At 34.5% G+C, this 20425-nt stretch overlaps 1 protein-coding gene across 5 annotated transcripts in view; it reads right to left on the bottom strand.

Annotated features, from left to right (window-relative positions):
* Fgf12 (fibroblast growth factor 12) overlaps window positions 1–20425 on the bottom strand; it is a 556448-nt gene that overhangs the window by 3111 nt on the left and 532912 nt on the right. For all 5 annotated transcript variants that reach the window (XM_074073517.1, XM_074073519.1, XM_074073516.1 and 2 more), the window contains one exon: window positions 12357–12555. In XM_074073517.1, coding sequence (XP_073929618.1) covers window positions 12357–12555 — 199 coding nt within the window. The remainder of the gene's footprint in view (window positions 1–12356; window positions 12556–20425) is intronic.

The following is a 20425-nucleotide window of genomic DNA, read 5'->3' as shown; positions in this document are numbered from 1 at the left end:
TGATGTGAATACAGCTCATCAATTTAGTCACGAAAAATCATGCAAACAGAATCTTACAGTATAGAGTCCATAGGAACTGTGTTTTAAATTTTATAAGTTGTACCAACTTGTAAACACAGTCACAATTTCTTAGGAAAAAAGCAGCTGAAGACCCATGTATATGTATATGAGGTCTACTGCTTAACTAATATGCACACTCCAAGTACCTTAGTTTTGACTGCTACAGAAGGGTGGGGTTCATTTAGTCAAGTTAATATGTCCTTTTGTTCTGGGAGGAGCTAATTTAGCACTTAAGGAGCCTAAAGAAACAATAAATAATAGATCAAGAATTACTAATCTCACAGATAAAATGAAAATCCATATACTTTATAGTAAAAATTAATCATAATTTCATACAACTATCAGTGCTAGAATTTGAAGTTCTGTTATTACTTTCCAATCACAGACTAGTAAGCAACTGGGACACTGTTAGAAAACATGTTTAAGGATTTGCCTAGGTTCTTATCTACAATGATTACATAAATTCTATAACTACTATATTGTGGTTTCCAAATTATTCCTACTCTATGCCAGATAAAGCTTTTTCTCTTCCTAATAATTTTAGGTCCATACTATCCACCAGAAAGATCTTCAATCTTTTGGCTTGTAGTAGCTAAAAGAAAATGATATTTAAGGGAGGACATTTCCACTATTTCCTGTTTCAGTGAACTACTATTCCATCAGGAACACATTTATTTTGCTTTAGGAACTTGATAGTCATGGTATTGCAAATAAATTAGTCACAGCAAGACCACAAGCAACCAAATTTGTGATAATATACAGTATTTATTTATATTTTGCTTTGTTTTATGACCTTAGAAAGAAGAAATAACAAATATGTAGCACTGGGTTTGGAAGTTTTTGGAAAATCCCTCAACATTCTCTGTATGGAATTAGGCATAGGTTTTTTCAGGGTAGGTATTCTGTTTAATATTCTTCTATTATAGTCTTTTCACTGGTGCCTAATATTGTGAATGTAGTCATCAGAACATGCAGGCTTTCCTCGCCATTATGATAGGTGAGACTCTGTTTACAACTTTTAACATCAGTTAATCATTTGTATTTTAGCTATAACTTTTCCCTGGAAAACTTAGAGTAAAATAGTAATTTTCTTAAAGCATGAAAAAATAAAACTAAGCTGTTACTGTTAAATATAAATCAGACAGTTATGCTACACCAGGTGCCAGATAACAACCCCTAGGTTCCCAACTGCTGTATGGTAGAGGTCATTGCGATAATAATAGGAATATTTACTGAGTACTTACTATAAGCCTGTACATTACATACATTAACAGTTTCTCCGGTGACACTAAATGAAATATGCTCATTGTTCTCTTTTTCAATTGAGGAAACTTAGAAACACTTAGATTGTTTAAAGTAATACACCCATCCAGGGTAGTCAGCATTTGAATCCATAATTAACTAACTCCAATTTCCCTGCGTAAACTCACAGTCAAACTAGGTTTAAGTTGAAACCTCAAGAGGAGGATGTTCAGCTTTTCCTGAAATGTTAGTGAATTTCCATAGCCAACTACCTCTTCCATTGTTTCAAAATGATTTACTTTATACACTCTCTTTTCCTGAAACTTCTAATACTACCTCACCCCCTCCTCAGATTCAGGTAAAAATAAACCCTAAATGTCAATAGCAATGAATGTCATGAAAGTCTGGTCTAAGTCACAATATTTGTACACACAACAGTCTATATGGCATCCTTAGGTGATTTCTCTTTTCCTTTTATTTTGACTTTTGGAGATAGGGTCCCACTCTGTAGCCAAGACAAGCCTTCAACTCACTCTGGAGTCCACGCTGCCTCAAACTCCTGAGCTTCCTTGAGTGCTGGGATTACACATATTCACCACCATGCCTAGCCCTACACAGTCTTCTTGTAAGCATCATAAACTTATAATACACTAAACATTCCCTTAGCTACTTCATTACTGGCAATAAAACCACTCCTCTTCTACTCTTTTCCATTTTAATAAATGAATAAGTAACCCAACCATTCACCAGTTATTCATGTCAAAATCTGAGTCATCATTGGTTTCTCTTTTTATCTAACAACCCACATCCAATTCATTAATATGCTCGATCAGGTCTAACTTCAAAGTAAATCCAGTCACTCTTTCTTCCTAGAGCCCAAGCTACCATCACCTTGGCTAACAGGCTGGCTCACTTCTCTACCATCTTGATTTAAATTTATAGTGACTTGCCAGCACATAAAACATAAAATCCAAGGTCCTTCAGGTGGTCACAAAGCCTCAATTTATCTACACCTTTGCCTACACCTCTAACTTCATTTTCTAGCATTTTCTCCTTTAATAAAATCATTCCAGACACTCTACCATTCTTGTTCATAACTAGATATGCTTGGATTACATCCAGCCTTTGGAAACTACTAATTTGGCCTAGAAAAACTTCTCCTACATCTTTGCATGGTTCACTGCTAGATTTCTTTCAGATTCCTATACAAAAGTAATTAATTTATGTCATCTTTCCAAAAAGGTTTACTTTGATCTTTCTTTTTTCTCAAACTAATATCTAGTGATATTTTTGAATGGTTGCTTATTTATTTGTTGTTTATTCATTTATTTATTCATTATGCTTTTTTAGACATAAATTCTATGAAGTAAAAATTTCTTTTTCTTGAGTACTGCTGCATTCATATTACAGTGAAGGACACTCAGTAGGTTTCTCATAGTTATTTTCCAAATAAATGTCCCTATCTACTATGCTATGTGGCCTACTCATATAAATGGATGGTTAGAATACAGTGAATCTGGGCATGGTGGTGTGTGGCTGTCATCCCAGGTGCGCATGAGGCTTAGGCAGGAGGATCATGATCTAAGGCCAGTCCTGAGCAAAAGCATGACACCCTACCTGAAAAATAAGTAAAGCAAAGAAGCTAGAAATTTGGATCAAGTTGCAACACATTTGTCTAGCAAGTGCAAGGCCTTAAGTTCAAACCCAGTACCACTACTAAATAAGTAATTAAATAAATAAATACATAAGCAAACAAACAAACACATAATACAGTCAGTGAATCTTTACTTCCTCTAAAGTCCTAAACTTGTGCTTAGCACACTAAAATATAGCAGTATACAGGCAGAATGGATGACTTTGAAAGAACAGAGCAGAATGGATACTCTGTATTGGCCACATTTATCAAGCTCCTCTAGTTTGTAGATATTTGTATAAACAAATAATATGCCATATCTTCACAGAAATAAGAATAATCAATGGCAAAGAAAACAAAATAAGGAAGCTAACCAATCCTCTTCCCTTCCCCATATAAACACATGTAAATAATAGAGTGTAGAAATCAAAAGACTCCAACAATGCTCTAACTTAGTGTTTGCCAAATTGTTACCACCTAACCACCCCATTGTCAGCAACAGTAGCACCTAGAACTTTTAAGAAGCACAAATGCTTAGGCTAACCCAGACAAACAAAATAAAAAACTCAGCAATCTATGTTTTGACAAACTCTCTAGGTGATTCTGATGCACACTCAACTTGTAGGGCAGCTAGCTTAACTCTTGCATGAAAATTACCTGTGTTACTTTCTAAATAATACATGTTTGTATATAAGATTTGCCTTTGCAGGTCCTAATTCAGAAGAACACACACAGAGCAACTGATGAAATAAATTAAGTGAATGGCAAACCCCATTTACACACACACATATACATACTACACATTCCTGGTAGGAAAAGCACTAAGTTTGAGGTTAAAAGCTAATATCTAACAGATGTCTAAAAGATAGTTCTGGTCATAGTTTTGCATCCAACTGAGTAAACCCAAGTTAGTTACTTAACCTCTCTTAAAGGTTCTCTCTTAAAGGCAGTTCTCTCACAATTAAAATGGGTTTAATAAGTACAAATCTGCATACTCCAAAGGTTTTAAGTGACTATGAAATGATACCCATGTTAGGGAAGCAGATTGAAAATAACAATGTGCCATGCAAATAGAATATAAAGTAGTAGACTACGAATTACTACTTTTATATTGTTGCTGGATTCATTGAGGAATATTTTTAAATGGAGTTCTAGTAGAAATTTAGAGAATTAAGTGTAAATCTTTGAGAGTCAATATTGCTTTGTAATGGAGAGTTGGACAACCTTTGTGCAAGGTCACTGTAGTTGTTGTTGAAAAGGTCTGTTTTCCAAATGGAGACAATGTAACTTCTGTTTGGGATGGAACTTATAAATTACATGGTATAAAGAACTCCCATCTCCCACCAGTTTCTATTAAAGAAGAATGAAATATGATTAAGCTTTTTATTATTACCAATTTAATAAAATTTTCCTTGGCCTTCTGTAATTTCCAAGAAATGGAAAGGCTAGATTGCTCTGTTGGTTAATGTACCATTAAAGATATTTAATTGTCTAATAGCAGATCATAGAAGGATGTGGGCAATTAACATGAAGCAATTTCACACCTTAATTAATGTCACCTGGATCCCTTTAGCACTGTAGGAGAATATTAAGAGCTGGTTTAGAAGCAAAGTGGCATAGGAATGTGCCCAGTATATTGTAAATATTTCTTACCAAGGATTAAAAGACATTGTAAACAAAAAGATCTATACCTTCATTTATAAAGAGCAGAAACAATATTAGAATGTAGAAGAGGGAGGTAGATATGAATTAAAAATGTGTGGGGAACAGATAGGAGTTTTATTAAAAAGTGGCTTTGAATGAGTTGCTATGGTTTTCAGGAGGAAAGTGTCATAGTTCAGTAGATATCCAAAACTCAAAAGAAGAAAGAGAATTGTAGCTAATATCTTTTCTATAATTAAAACAATGAGCAGGATCAGAGGTACTTTGTTGCTTCATATCTTCCTGACTTTGTCTTTTAGTATGGTTGGGTCCAAAAGAAACTCTCATTTAGTTGTTTTCCAGATTTTGAAATAATATATCAAAATAAATTTGTCATTTTTGTCCTCCTAGTTTGAGTTTTGTGCTTTTGGTGCCTTATTATATTATCTGTTGACCCTCCAAATTCACTTTTCATTGCCTTTGATTCCTCTCTCAATGTCAGACCTTACAGCATTTCTCCAAAGCAGAAAGCAATAAACAATGCCCATTTTCAAGGGAAAAATGAAAAAGGAACTTTGTGTTTGATCTGAAAATTTTTCCTGAGAAATTGAACTTTCTTATAACATCTAATTTTCATCTTATTTCTATGAAACAGATGGAATTTATAATTGATTTTACCTTTAGGGATGATTAAAGTTGAAAGTAAATTATTTTCTCAAAATTACTTAGCAAATCATTGTCAAAACTTTGATTGGAAAGAACAAGAATTTCTTCATTCTTAGTTACTTGATAACTACTAGGTTATACTTTCTCAGTTATCAATTCATCACCTCTATAACTCTATACTGTAATTTAACCTAGCTCTAAAACATACTTACCTTAGTAACAGCTGAAAAATTTAAAATGTAATATATGTCATACATTTAATTTTATGGTATCAGAAAAATTATTTAGTCTATAAGGTTTCATCCAATACAGTGATTACAATAATAAGATTAGATTTAAATTTCCTCTAGCAAAATTTGGCCAAAATAATCCTAGAAACAACAAATTCAGTTCACAAACCAGAATCTCAAACTCCCAATTCATACCCAGACATCATAAATCACCTAGCCTTGGAGATTTGGTCAGAGAGTTTGTAGTTTTTAGGAACATTCCAGGTGGTTCTGATACTGATGTTTGAGAAACAACAATTTGTGCTATTCTGTTGAGATTTAAATCAGGCTCTATTAGTTTAAAGCAACAGTTCAAACAAGGAAAATGGATAACATGTAACTGCCCTATAGGGGTGTGTGTGTGTGTGTGTGTGTGTGTGTGTGTGTGTGTGTGTGTTTTAGTCCTCTCTCCCCACTAAAAAATAAGTTGGTGGAAATGGGTTAATATTCCTTTATTCCAAGTTTAATGCTTCTGTAGAGACTGATCTCAATTGATATATACTGATTTTACTTTGGAAATATCTTGTCAAGAACTTGGTCCTGGAAGCTCAAATCTTTGGAAACTGGACGCATCATTTTCCAGGGAAAAGAAACTTGACTCTGAATACTCAACCAATTGCAGGAGCTAAGTAATGAGTATCTTGAAGGAGGAGGGAGGAGAAAAGGAGGAGTTCTTATTTTTCTCTTTGTCAGAGTCTTTGGCCCTGTATCTGATGCTCAAGAGGGAGGTCACCAGCAAGACATTTAAATCTGGGGGTGTTGCTTCTGTGTGATGTGAATAATGCTCTGAAAGGGCAGATAGGGGAATCACAAAGCCTGTGTGTTGTTTTAAATTCCAAGGGAGGAGACCCATGTAAGTAGAGGTGGATGGGCAATGTACATACAATTAGAGCTTAAATATCAAGTCTATCCATCTATCTGAATAGATGCCTCTGCAAACCCCTCATTAACATCCGCTCTGTTCTGAACACTGGATGAGGATGAAGGAGTAAAGAGAAATGGGCTGGTGGATAATTATTTATCATGTTATGTGTGTAAGACTTAAAGATTCTTGAACTGGTAGAGCTTAACTTTGGGAATCTTGACATTCAAAATGAAATCACCAGCAGGAATGGAAAAAAGGCAAATATTTTTGAAAAACAAACAAAACCAAAAAACCTACTTTGGCTCCCTCTCCAATGAGGGACCAACTGTCTTCACAAAACAGTGGCTCATTTACTGAGCAGTTCTGGATTCTGCAAAGGTGGTAATAGTATTAATAGTGAGCTTACAGGTTTAATTAATTATGGAACTGAGGAGTGAACCCAGAGGTTTCTGCTTGAGCCTAACCTCCACACCCCCTATTTTGTGTTTTACTTTTTCTATTTGTCTTGATAATTTTTGCACCAGCAGGCCTTCACGTTATGATCCTCATCTCCACCTCCCAAGTAGCAGGGGTTACAGGTATGTTATTATGCCTAAAACATTTCTTTAAAAGTTAAAAATAAAATAATCAACAGTCTTTTTGGTTTAATAAGCAATACAGCTAGCCACTTATGAAGTTATTGTTTTCTATCTTTTTACTAAAACTGTCTTCTAGGTACATGTTCTATAATTGGCTTTTGGAAAGAATATTATAAAAAACTTTCTTTTAAAATTTTTTTGTACTGATGAATGGATCAAGAAAATGTGGTATTTATACACAATGGAATTTTACTCAGCCATGAAGAAGAATGAAATCTTATCATTTGCAAGTAAATGGAAAAAAGTAAAAATAAATAAAAATAAAAACTTTTTTGGCTTTCTGGCAGTACTAAAGTTTGAACTCAGGGCCTCACACTTGCTAGGCAGGAGCTCTATCATTTGAACTACTCTGCCAGTCATGCTTTGTTTTGGCTGTTTTCAAGATAGGGTCTTGGGAAACTATTTGTCTACCACTGGCTTCGAATTGAGATCCTCCTGATCTCTGCTCTCATGTAGCTAGGATTCTAGTCACCACTTTCTGGCTGAAAAAGCTTTTTAAAAATATGAGTTGTAGTGAGAATGGCTTTCATCCTAATCCTTCATCTAAAATAAATAAATGAGTTACAAATTACCCATGAGGGAAATAGCTTGAACAACTGTACTTTATTCAGTCACCAATTTAACAAAGGAAATGTGTTCAGACTATTTTATATGTAAACCTAGTGCTAGATTACATGAAGGAAGATGGTTTTCCACTAAAGTGCTTACAAAGACCATTACACAACGTCATTGCCAAGGAACATTAGAGATCATCTCATCCAAATTATTTTACAGAGTAGTAAATGAAATCTGCTAGAATTCATCAGAAAAAAGAAACAATGTATTCTTAATTCTTTCTTGCTGAATTTGAGCCTGGCATTCCATTAACTGTGCTATCTGATCATCTACAAATACTCATTTTTCTCACGATATGATGTATACCTGTCTCAGTTCTGCATGGTTTGTAATTAGCTTACTATGCAATTTGCATTATGGTATAGCATTTCTGCTTTGCTAACACTGACTTTTCAGAGCATTTTCATATTCACTGGTGTAGCTCAGATTAAAGGGCAGTATGGTGCAGGGGTTAAGTACATAGGCCCTGGGACAGGGCTTCCTGGTTTGCAATCTCAGTTTAGCAGTTTTGTAGTCCTGTGATCTTGGACAACTTACTTAAATACTTTAAATATTAGTCTCCTCGTCAATAAAATAAAGATAACAACATAGGGCTGTTGAAGGTTTTACAGAAATAATATATGCAGCCTGCCTAGCAAGTGGTAAATTGATAAATTGCATATAGAAGAAATAAGACTAATAAGAATGTTAATAATAGAAGTACCAAGAATGGTTTGGGGAACCATCAGGGAAGGTCTTATGCACAGTAGAATAATGCCCAATATAACCTCAAGTATTTTTCATAATGTTGGAAACCTAATAGTATAAAATATAATTGCATGAAAATCACTGGGTAATTGTTCACACTTATATTATAATAATGACATGTGAGACATAAAGGAAGTACCAACTCCATGTGTATCAGATAAATTATAAGAGCATGAAGGTCTCCACTAATCTGCAAAGACTTTTATTTCTAAAGGACAGGTATAGTCCAGATTAAATAGAAGAGAAGCAATTAGTAGAGATTTATTCAAGAGCATTCACTAGGATCCTGTTTCCCTATGTTTAGGTTACATCTACAACTTTTCTCAGACTTTAGGCTATAGTGTTCATGAAGGCTAAATACTTCGTTGCTTAGTTTAGAATGCTTTGGCTTGAATTCTGGCTCTACCACTCACTAACAACATGATTCGGGACAAATTACTTAATGTGTCTTTGCAAAATGTTCATTTTGAACATTTATAAATGTGGATAATACTAAGACCTACTTTACAGAAATAGAATGAAAATGAGAAAATAACAGGCATGCTTAGAACACTATACTATTTAATCTGGACTATACCTGTCCTTTAGAAATAAAAGTCTTTGCAGCTTAGTGGAGACCTTCATGCTCTATACAAAAAAGCATTTATAAAACTGTTAACTTTTTATATTAACTGTTAACTGTTAATATTGCTAAAACAATACTCTCTAAGACAAATTTCAAAGACATTCACATGGAATTAAAAGGTCTTTGATCTAAAGCCAGTTAAGCTTTCATCTTCAAATGTTATTCTCATTATTCTTTAAATTTCAGACCTGTTTTCATTCCCACAAAGAAAAGAGACAAAGAACCTTGGAAGTAAATCCAGATATAAGTAAATCTGATTTAGAATGGCTTTTTTTTCCTGAAGATCATTATAAAGCATCAGTAAATAACAAAAATTAAAAACAAGAAACTAAAAGATGTCAATAAGGAAATCAGAGATATTCTAAAGTAAAGAAAATAAAGATTGAAGTACACATTGTTAGTTGTCACTATACTCATTCTATCAGTGTCCTTCACAAACTGAATATGTACTCAGTACATGGTCATCCACAATGAAGGCTACATGCTTCTTTCCCTGCACCTACATGTCAGAAGAATATTTACATGGATTTTTGATTCTGTCTTCTTCATGCCTGCTCTGCTTTCTGATTATGGTAAGGACAATGGTTGGATCACAGGGATAAGAGAATGTCCAAGTTGTGTTAATAATGCAGTAAGAAGCTCTATCACTAAATCATAACAACACACAAGGGAGAGAGGCATGAAAAGCTGGATGCAGTTGAGGAACCTACAATTGGAAAGCCACAACACCATTCCTGAACAGCTTGTCTCAAGATTTGGTTTGGGAAGGAATAGGAGTTGATTAAGCTACTGTTGACATGGGTTTTGTGCTATGTGAATCCAAATCTAATTCTAACTTATACATCAGGGTGTCTAGTTGTAGCTTCCCATACTCTCAGAAATAAATAGAATTTAAGTAGCTCTAGAGCTGGGAAACATAATCATTTGTTTTGAACATGTACACATGGTCATTCAGAACCAAGAGGAAACCTCACTAACCAAAGTGCAAGTAACAGCTACAATTAGTAAGGTAGGTTTTAAGTATTTCTTCAGGTACAAGGTGAGAGGGGTTCAGTATGAATGCACTGCCTATATAAGGAATGAATAAAATACATAGTTTTTTATGTTTTCTGAATTTTCCAAAAAATTGTTAATGACAAGGTTCTACTTTTGTAAAAGGAAAGATATCAACTTAAATGCATAAATAAAAATGATACAGTTGTTAAAAGCATAATTTGTCAAAAACATTCTTGAGACTCAATGTGGTTTCCATGAAAATATTACCTACTTCATAGGTACTCTGTGCTTAAGCAGGCAGTTTTCTGCCTTGGCTCACATTGCAATTCCCTCCTCATCTTGAATTATATGAGCCTGGCCTAGCCCTAAAAATATGTTTAAATATCAGCTTCTTAATGAACCTTCCTTTTTGTAGAAGTGATCATTCCTCTTTAATTCCCAATGTCAGTTCCTACTGCATGAAATACACAACTGTTCCCACTATATTATTGTTATTAGTAAAGATATTTCATACCCCTAAAATGCTATAAAGTTCTCTGGAGCATAAAATTCTTTGTTGTTACACTTTTCTATTTATTCATTTGTTCATTCACACATTCACTGATTCAACTGACAACTGATAATTAAATATCTTCTTATGATACACCAGAGATTGTGTAAGACACAGGAAAATATGAGCCAAAAGTAAAAGTAAAACATGCTCTGTTCATTAACAGTGAGATAACCATGAGTAAGAGGAGACAGAAGGTTAACAGGTAAACTTAATGCAATGTAATCATTTCCATGGGAGAGAAAAGTATACAATGAGAAGACAGGAAGCTTAATTCTTGAAGAAAGCCTGGGAGGTCATTACAGAAGTAGGGACTCTTGAATTAGGGTCTTTTGTTTTGTGGTGCTGGGGATTGAACCCAGGGCGTTGTGCATGCTAGTCAAATGTTTTATCATCAAGCTGTATTCCTGGTCCCCTTGAATTGAACTGATTCTTCACCAAGTTTAATCAGCACTTTTCAGGCAGAGGAGATAAGTGAGTGGTAATTGGGGGTAAGATGGACAGCATGAGGCTCAAAATAGCAAATTTTCAGTTTTGTGTGGTTAAAAACAGTGTATAAGAGGAAGTTTAAGAGGGACTAAGAGATCTTTTTCTCCCCTTTTGACTATTTATTTAATATTACATTTAAATATTCTCCTTAAATATACTATTCTCACAATGTAAAGAACCCAAAGGGGGAAACAATGTTTTCAGAAAACCAGACAACTCCATCTTCAGTGGAGTCACATTGAAAATGCTACCTGTGTACAGTAGATGAGAAAAGAAACTGGAAAATAATGAGTTGCAATAGTGAATCATTTCTTCTATGGACCAGGGGCTTTGAATGTCACATTCCACCCAATGCTTTGAATATAGTTTTGATGTAGATGTTTGTTAGCTATTGTAGTCATACGCACTATATACCATGGAGTGGGCATTGTGGACACTGGTTGACTGCACCTCAAGAGATATTTAGGTGACAGCATGCTGTCACCTAATATTAAGTCAATATAAAGTTAATATTAAGTTACAGAGTTGCAATATGCTATCTTAATTTTTAAGGAGGCCGAGGCAATGGTTTAAGGGAATATAATGGGACTTTTAGAGAAGAATGTTGTGTTGATAGATACCTAGGCCAGGCCCGCTTATTGAAGGTGTGTTAGGAAGCTTGACTGATTTCAGTAAATGTTATCACCCAACATCCTAATTGTGAAACTTTTGAGGGAAAAACATACTTGCCCAAAATGAGTTTATTCCACTCTTCAATTTGAAATAAATTGAATGCTATACTAAATAATCAAGGAAGGGAAGGTTTCAGGCTCAGTGGAGGATAAAATTTACTGCTGTAAGTATTTTCTGATCACAGTAAACACTGTATTATTTTTGTTTCTTAGAAAATAGAAAGAAAAAATTGATATACTGTGTTGTTATTTGTCCACAGAGATGTAGAGATTATCTAACCATACTCCTAAAACTTTAAAGCCCAGCAATAATATTAGTGGTTTTTCTAGGTTGAATCATGAGAAATTAAATTATTGTGTTCCAAAAAGAAGGCAATTACATTCCTACTGGTAACTAACACTACTTTAGATTTCCAGGAATTTTCTCGGTTCCATATTCAAGCATAATTTTCTAATTATCAAGTATTTGTAACAGAATTCTCTTTATTCTTTTGGTTTCTTTTAGTAGAAATTGTAATATTGTATGTTCTGAACTTTTGCTCTAATCTGTTACATTCTAAGTAAATCCTACAAAGCAAGAAGACAAGGAACAGAAGTGATGTCAACACATAAATCAGGGTCCAAAGAGGAAAAGGAGTAAGTTTCATACCTTCTATAGGTTTTGGTACAAAGTGTGATGAGGGCTTGGTTTTCTTCACTCTGTTCCCCTTCATGATTTGACCTTCTTTATTGAGGCCCAGAAACCATGCTCGGCCTGATTCTTGCTGACGGTACAGTGTAGAAGAATAGATCACGTAGTAGTTCTCAAACACAGACTCTTTAAATTTGCATTCTGGGGTGAAAACATCCTGCAGAAAGATAATGAAATACAAAAAAAAAGAAAGGACTTAAAAGTGAACTGGCAATGGTTAAATCCAATCACCCTGAAATATACGCCCTTTGTTAAGAGAGAGGAAACTACACATTATTTGAGTTAGCACCTATACAATGACTTCTAGTGCACCAAGAAAGAGAACTTCTTTCTTTCTTTCTTTCTTTCTTTTTTCCAGTACTGGAAATTGAACTCAGGATCTCATGCTTGCTATACCAGCACTCTACCACTTGAGCCATACTCAAGTCTTTTGCTTTTAGTTTGCTTTTCAGATAGGGTCTCACATTTTTGCTTGCCCTGGCCACAGACTAGGATCTTTCTATCTCCTCCTCCAAATTAGCTGGAATTTCAGGTAAGAACCACCATGCCTGGTTTGTTTTTGAAACAGGGTCTCAATAAATTTTGCCAGCGAACCATTATCCTCTTGTCTCTGACTACTGGTGTTGGTCACCATGCTCAGTCCACAGGACTCCCGTTTTATACAATCTTGAATCCAGAGAAAGCAACTACTCAGGTATGAGTCACTCTTGGGCTGAAGTCACTGAAGACAGTGACCAAATCCAAAATCTGATCCCAACTTAACACTGTATAAATTGAAGCACTTGGCAATTCCTCATTTTAGAGACTCTTAGCATGTAACTAGGCACTAGAATTTATCACTGGGAACTCAAATTAAATGCAGTAAACACAGGGAAACCAGATGTTTTTCAAGGGACTGCCCTTTGTGCATAAAAATTTGTTACACAGCAAAAACTCATTCCATAAACCAACCAGCATGCACCATTTTGCTTGATGTCAATAACTTTCACTTCACTTTTTAAAAACATTTTTTACTTAGTAATCAAAACATTATATATAAAAATCCCAGGATTAAGCATCAGAAAAAATACTACTATTACATTGAAGTATACTAAAGAAACACAGTGCATGAAGAAACTTTAAAATCATCTTCTTTAGCACCATCATTTAACAAATGACACAAACCAAAATGTTATGTGACTAATTCAAAGATACATGAAAAAATACTGAGTCGGTGTATGAACTCACAATTATTGCTTTATATTCACTGTCTCTCAAATTTACCATTTATGCTTGAAGAGTGATATAATGAGACTTTACAATCAATACAATAAAATACTAACTTAACATGTGAGATGAATCTCTCCCTTTTTGAGATTAATAAGAGGAAATGAATGTGATGCCTTTTTTTAGTTACAGGTAAATATGGATCCTGTGTATGAAACATATTCACAGTACTCACAGACTTCTTCATTGTGCACTGGAAGAATTTCAGTGTGAAGCTCTCATGACTTAATAAATTTATACATGGAATTAAGTTAATGATGGCTATGTGGATACAGTGTCTCCATTTGTAGAGAACTAAGTGATATCCAGATGGGAAACTTATTATGTCTCTCAGTGTTAAAGACACTGCTCGAGAGACAACTTTGATTTTAAATGGTTCTAACATTACTGACCAAAACCCTGAGACTAAAACAGCGAAATGAGAAGGTGCTTGTAGTTCTTAGAACAACAATAGTAATAATACACTAATATTGTCCTATATTAACTAGAAAATATGATTTTTCAGAGTATTCTTAGTTTTAAATAAATGAATTGGCTTTAGAACCAGAAACACAAATGACTATGAGGTGCTACTTCGTATCTGTTTGGATGGTTGTAATAAAAATGGCTAATAAAAAGTGTTTATCAGGATGTAAAGAACCAGCAATGCTCACATATTGCTGTTGGCAATGTACAATATGCCACAGTGCAGGTTGGCAATTCCTCAAATGGTTAAGTCTACAGTTATCATGTGATCCAACAACTCTACTTCTAGATACATATCTAAGAGAAATTAAAACATTAGTCCACACAAAAATGTGAGCAATGATACATAAATGTTCACATTACTCATAATGAAGAAATCACCCAAATGTGTATTAACTGATGAATAGGTAAACAAAAAGTGGTATTATCCACAAAATATCATACTACTCATTCATAGGAAGGAATGAAGTACCGATTCCTGTGACAACATGGATGATCCTCAAAAACATTAGGCTAAGAGGAAGAAGATAGACACAAAGTCCAGATGGTGCTTGACTCCATTTACATGAAATACCCAGAATAAAAAAATCCTGAGATGGAAAGTAGTGGGTGTAAATGGCTGGGGATAGAGGATGGGGATAAATGGAAGTGACTACTGGAAAGATGAAAATGTTCTGGATTAGATAGTGGTGATGCTTGTACAACTTTGAATATACTAAAAACTGCTGAAGCATATACTTTAAAATGTGAATTATTTGGCATGTGAATTATACAGCAAAAAAAAAAAGGAAAATAATCAGAGAAACAGAGTAACTAGAGATATGAAAGACTAGTGAAAGATTGAGACCATCACACATTCCTTATTTATCTGCACTGGAATAAAAGGCTCTTTTATGACCTTGCCGCCATATTGTTAGGAAAGAGTTTAAACATTGCCAAGAATAAAGATTAAAGTGATATAGATTCAACTTATAATATGCATTAGTTTGTTTTGTGTTACTATAAGGAAATACCATATAAAAGTATTTCTTTATACAGAAAAAAGGTTTATTTACCTCACAGATTTAGAGAGTGAAAATGCAAATAGTAGAGCACTGGCCCTGGGGAGGGTCCCATGGTAGACAGTGGGGTGCACATAAATGGAAAAAAGAGATCACCTCTCAAAAATGGAAACCAGAAACAGACTGAGTCCCCAAATCCTGGCTAACCACTAAACCCCACCTCTTAAAGGTCCCACCACCTCCCAATATCACCACGCTAGGGCCGTGCCTTTAACACATGAACCTTTGATGGGATATACTTAAAACATATTCAAACCATAGCAAAAGGTAATTTTAGTTCTGATTTTCTTCTAAGACAAGATTAAAAGATTTACAAATTGCTCACATTTTGCTGTGAATTTCATTATTATTATTATTTTAAAATCAAACTGATTAAAATAATCCCAAAGTTTTATTACTAGGCCTAGCCCAATACTAATAAACATGGAATTGTCTTTAGATGGTAAGGGACTCTTGAATATATGAGAAATAAATTCTGTGTATAAGATTTCAGATGTCTTACTAGGAGTTGGGGAAAATATATAGAGCAAAGAATTATGTATAAATCTGTATTATCATATATGTAAACATAATCTACTTATAGGTACACATCACAGAAACACACATTTGGAGATGGATATAAAGCTGCTTAGTGATATCCAATTTGTTGCCTTTCCTTTCTTTAAAAAAGAAACTAAAGCCCATGATAGTGAAATAATTATTCCTAGTGTCGTAGGAAGTTAGAGGCAGACTCAGAACCCTGGTTAGTACAAAGGAGTCCTGATGCTGGCTCAGTACTTTGTCCAAAGCTATACATTATTTCCTGCTGCATGCCCAAGTCTGCTTTTGATGCCAAGCTGTTGATTTGAGCAAGTCTTATTCATTATCATAAAAAACACATCAAGTATGTATAATTACTGTGTTGTCATTTATACATAAGAAAAATAGCACTTTCTTTTAGTAAATAATGAACTCCTAGGTTTTGTTTTAGCTTCACAATTGTTTAAAGTCCTCTTCTGGAAACCACAAGAGTCCAGGATATTGTACAGGGACTGGAGTCCTAGGGACATAAGCCAGGAACAGTACTAGGTAGGAAGTAGGTTTTGAACTATTGACTCGGCAAATAAGAGATCCCTTACACAACAGCCAAGTCTCATTAGAAATGAAAAACCGAGTATCCCATTTAACATCATTCCAAAGTAGCTGTGCAAAGAGTCAGAATTCAGAATTAAGGCAACTATGTACATCTAGCCAGGACAAGACATGCTGTGAGTAAACATGGAAGGAGTTAAGTGCATTCAATTCTGTGGGCACAGGCAGCCTTGACTAAGAGGGACACCTTAGGGCTCTGAGCCAGCTTGGATGATGGCTCTAAGAGCAAATTCTACTATATATTTCCAATTTCAATTTCAATGTGAAGCTGGGTGTCAAGGAACTTACACTATATTTGCTATTATCACTCTTTTTATAGGATGAGAAATCAGAGCCCTAGACTTGTAATAAGAAAATCAGTCAAGATTTTGCTTCTGGTTCCATACATACTTCAGATAAATGCTTAAACTCTGAATTTCATATTTTTCAATGAGTTGTTTTAAGAAAAATAAGTTCATATATATATGGAAGCACAGTGTAAACTTTTGGAATTCACAACCCCCCCAAATTATAATTATTCTTATGTTTTCTTCATGTATAGCAAGAAACATACAATTATTAATCATATAACAAGACACTTAATTCTGTGCTCTTGCCACACTTGCTTATATTATGCTGCACCATCCAGAAGCCTATGCCACAACTGTATTTAAATTAAATTAAACATATACAGATGTTTTTTAAGTCATCAAAACCTTCTGGAAATCACTTGGGCAATTGTATTCTAAGGTAATAAAATAGCTGTTCAGAGTGACAACAAATATAATGCATAATGGAGACAAGTAGGCTTAGAGCAAAAGACGATAAAATCCTAGACCACCTTGATCTACTACATGTAATAAAAACAGTGCCAAAAATCTTAGCATAATAAGAAGTCTTTTTTACTTCTGAAATGTCACACTGAAACACATGAGTTGTGTTTATGTCTACAATCCTGAGCTCCCAGCTCACTGTAGCCACCATAGCAGGGCTTACTGAAATACTTGTTGACGAAATAGAATAAGTATATAATGTATGTAGAAATGGTGAATGCTGCTTATTTTTCACAATTATTAATTTAAAATATTTCCATTGTTCAACTTAAGAATATGGATATTTAATAATGTTCTGAAATTATTTCTGGGCACTCACTCTTTTAGCAGTATTTGCACAACTGGGTTTTTGTTTTAGCATTGTACAAGCCATTATGTGACCAATTTTTTTCACATTCTGAACACTTATTCATGTTAGCTTTGCCTTCAAAAGTTTAGAACTCTCACCCATGGCAATCCAAATAATGAATGTATGCCACAACACTACTTAAGCCCAAGATAATCAATCAGGACCACTTTAGTTACTCCCCAGCCCATTTTATTGCAAAGCACTCTCTAGAATTCTCCTGGGACAACATAGTTTCATACTCCACTTTGATCCTCTACCATTCTGAATGTTTTTCCAACTCCTCTTTGCACATAGACTACTAATATCCTACCCACTTTCTGGCTCAGTCTCTGAAATTGTCCAGGTAACTGTGCTAGCATTGGTTATCCAACTCTCATTGAGGAATTCTCCTTAAGATATAAACATCACAAAGGACAAGGAAATTTAGAGCTTTTTAATGAAATTGGATAAAATGATTTTTTTCAGGGTTGATCATACCACCAACATTGCTTTCATCATATGCCAACTCCTTGCTATGCCTCCACTTCTTAACTAACCCTCAAATTGAACTATGTTCAAGTCTCTCTACTCCCTGATTGAATAGGAGGGTGCCTAAGGTTCTTCCTGGTCACTTCAGATTATTGTGAAATTTCCCTCCTTTAGTTTTGTATGTGATATTTCCTTTAGCATTTGATGTGCTCTGATGTGTGTCATGATGAGTTTTTTTGTCCCCATAATAAACACTGTCAACTTCCTTTCACAGGAAAACAATGCTTTTTATGAAGTCTAGTACATCAGGCACTCGTTTTATTCATGTTATGTTAAAATAAATAGTGAGAATATTATAAGTCAAGGAAACATCAAAGATTATGTAATAATATAAAGTTGATTGACAAGAACTGACTCAGTATCCTTGTATGATTTGAATGTGCCATTTAATTTTGACAAAAATCTTTGTTTTCTTATTTATAAAGTTGGGACAATAATTCTTATAATAAATTATGATGAAGACTAAGTAAGATAACAAATACTACTTCCTCAAATCTTTGTCCTCCTTTCAAAATTGTTTTTCCTACATGATTAGCTAACATGATGTATGACAATTTTACATCAATAACAATCATTCAGTCATACATTATAAGAAAATTTTGTTCAAGATGAAAATATAGCACTTGAAAATTACATAACTTATTAAGAAAAATATATTTTCCCTTCTCCAACTTATGCATTGTACTTATCATTTTTTATTCCTAGGATATTATATAATGCATAGGATTACATGTTTTATTTATTAATAGTGCATGTAAAACTTCCTAAGTTAAAACTAACCATTTGTAAGTTCTTATAATAATAAATATATCAGAAAACAAAATGAATAAAAGATAAAAAAGGGATTGTCCAAAACACATGGAGAATTGAACAGCAAAAACTTTCTGGAAAACTTATTTGTATTATCTAAATTTCTGACTTATTATCCAATGGTAATTTTCTATCTGACTTTTGGCAAATCACTTAAATTCTCTGAACCTCAACATCTTCCACTGAAAGCTAAAGATGTATTTACTATAGCCTCATGGGGTTGAAAAGATAAAACTATATCACATAGTGTGTGGTACTGAGGTTTGAACTCAGGGCTTCACACAAGTGCTCTACCACTTGAGCCATGCCTCCAGTCTATTTTGCTCTAGTTGTTCTGAGATAGGGTCTTATTTTTTGCCCAGGCAAGCCTAGACCACAATCTTTCTATTTTTATGCTTCTTGCCATTGCTGGGATAACAGGTATGAGTTACCACACCCAGTTTTTTTGTGTTGTGGTGGGGGTCTCACTAACTTTTTTGCCTGGGCTGTCCTCAAACCAGGATTTTCTCTATCTCTACCTCCTGAGCAGCTGGAATTACAGGTGTGAGCCACTGTGTCTGGCCTGTATGAAAGCTTTTTGCTACCTGGAAAGACTATACAATTATTTAAGATTATTTTATATAGACTGCTTTAACATAACTTGATAAGTTTCTATATTTTAGCATAACATCTGATTGGCATAACTTTGAAAAGTAAGAAATAAGTGATTTAGTCAAAATCACTTTTGCTCCTTCTACTTTTAATTCTCAGATGTATATTTTCTGACTGTGGTAGGAATTTACAATTTGTATAGCCCCTGTATGGTAACCACAGTTACAGAGTAGTACTATCATCACAATTCACCTGCACCCTGCTCTTTGCAGGGAACCATTTCCTTCTCACTGCTCTGGTTGTGACGATCCCCTGGGTTAAGGTGTGATTGATGCATGAACACTCACTGCATTCCAGCCATCGGTCTCCTTGCTATTGTTTAAACACTACAAGCAAATCTCATTTCAAATCCTTTACAATCGATACCTCTCACTCTTAACAACCTCTTCAAATTCCCACTTCATTCCACTTGCCGCCTAAATGTGGCTCTCTCAGATGCCTCCCTTGATCACCTTATGTAAGTTAGTATCTTCTCTACTCACTTTCTAATAAGCTTTCGCCCAGCCTTTTTAAAACTCACAACCTGATGTTGCCTGACATTAAAGTAAATACAAGCCTGTTTAAGCTCCATAAAGGTAGGCACTATGGTTGTTATATTTCCCTTCATTCTCAGCAAATCTTAGAATTAAAATTCTCCAATCAAATAACTTGGTGATAAGATATCTTGAAACCTGGATTTTTTTTCTCCTGTGTATCTCTAAGTTGTGTTGAAATTGGAAAGGTTATTTTTCTTCTTAGTCTCTCAGTTTCCCTAAATGTAAACTACAACTGCTCAGAAGGCAAATCGGGTCCTGTCTGTGGAAGGTGGGTTGAAAAGGAACAGTTGTAAGAAGGTGACTCTGGTAGAAATATTCTGTACACATGTATATAAGTGGAAAAATGAAACCTCTTGAAACTACTTCAGGAATGGGGGAAGGAGGGATAAAAGAAAATGATGGAGGGACTGAATTCAAC

Source organism: Castor canadensis, chromosome 5, assembly GCF_047511655.1.
Source record: "Castor canadensis chromosome 5, mCasCan1.hap1v2, whole genome shotgun sequence".
NCBI lineage: Eukaryota > Metazoa > Chordata > Mammalia > Rodentia > Castoridae > Castor > Castor canadensis.
This window is presented reverse-complemented; position numbering and strand designations above follow the sequence as displayed.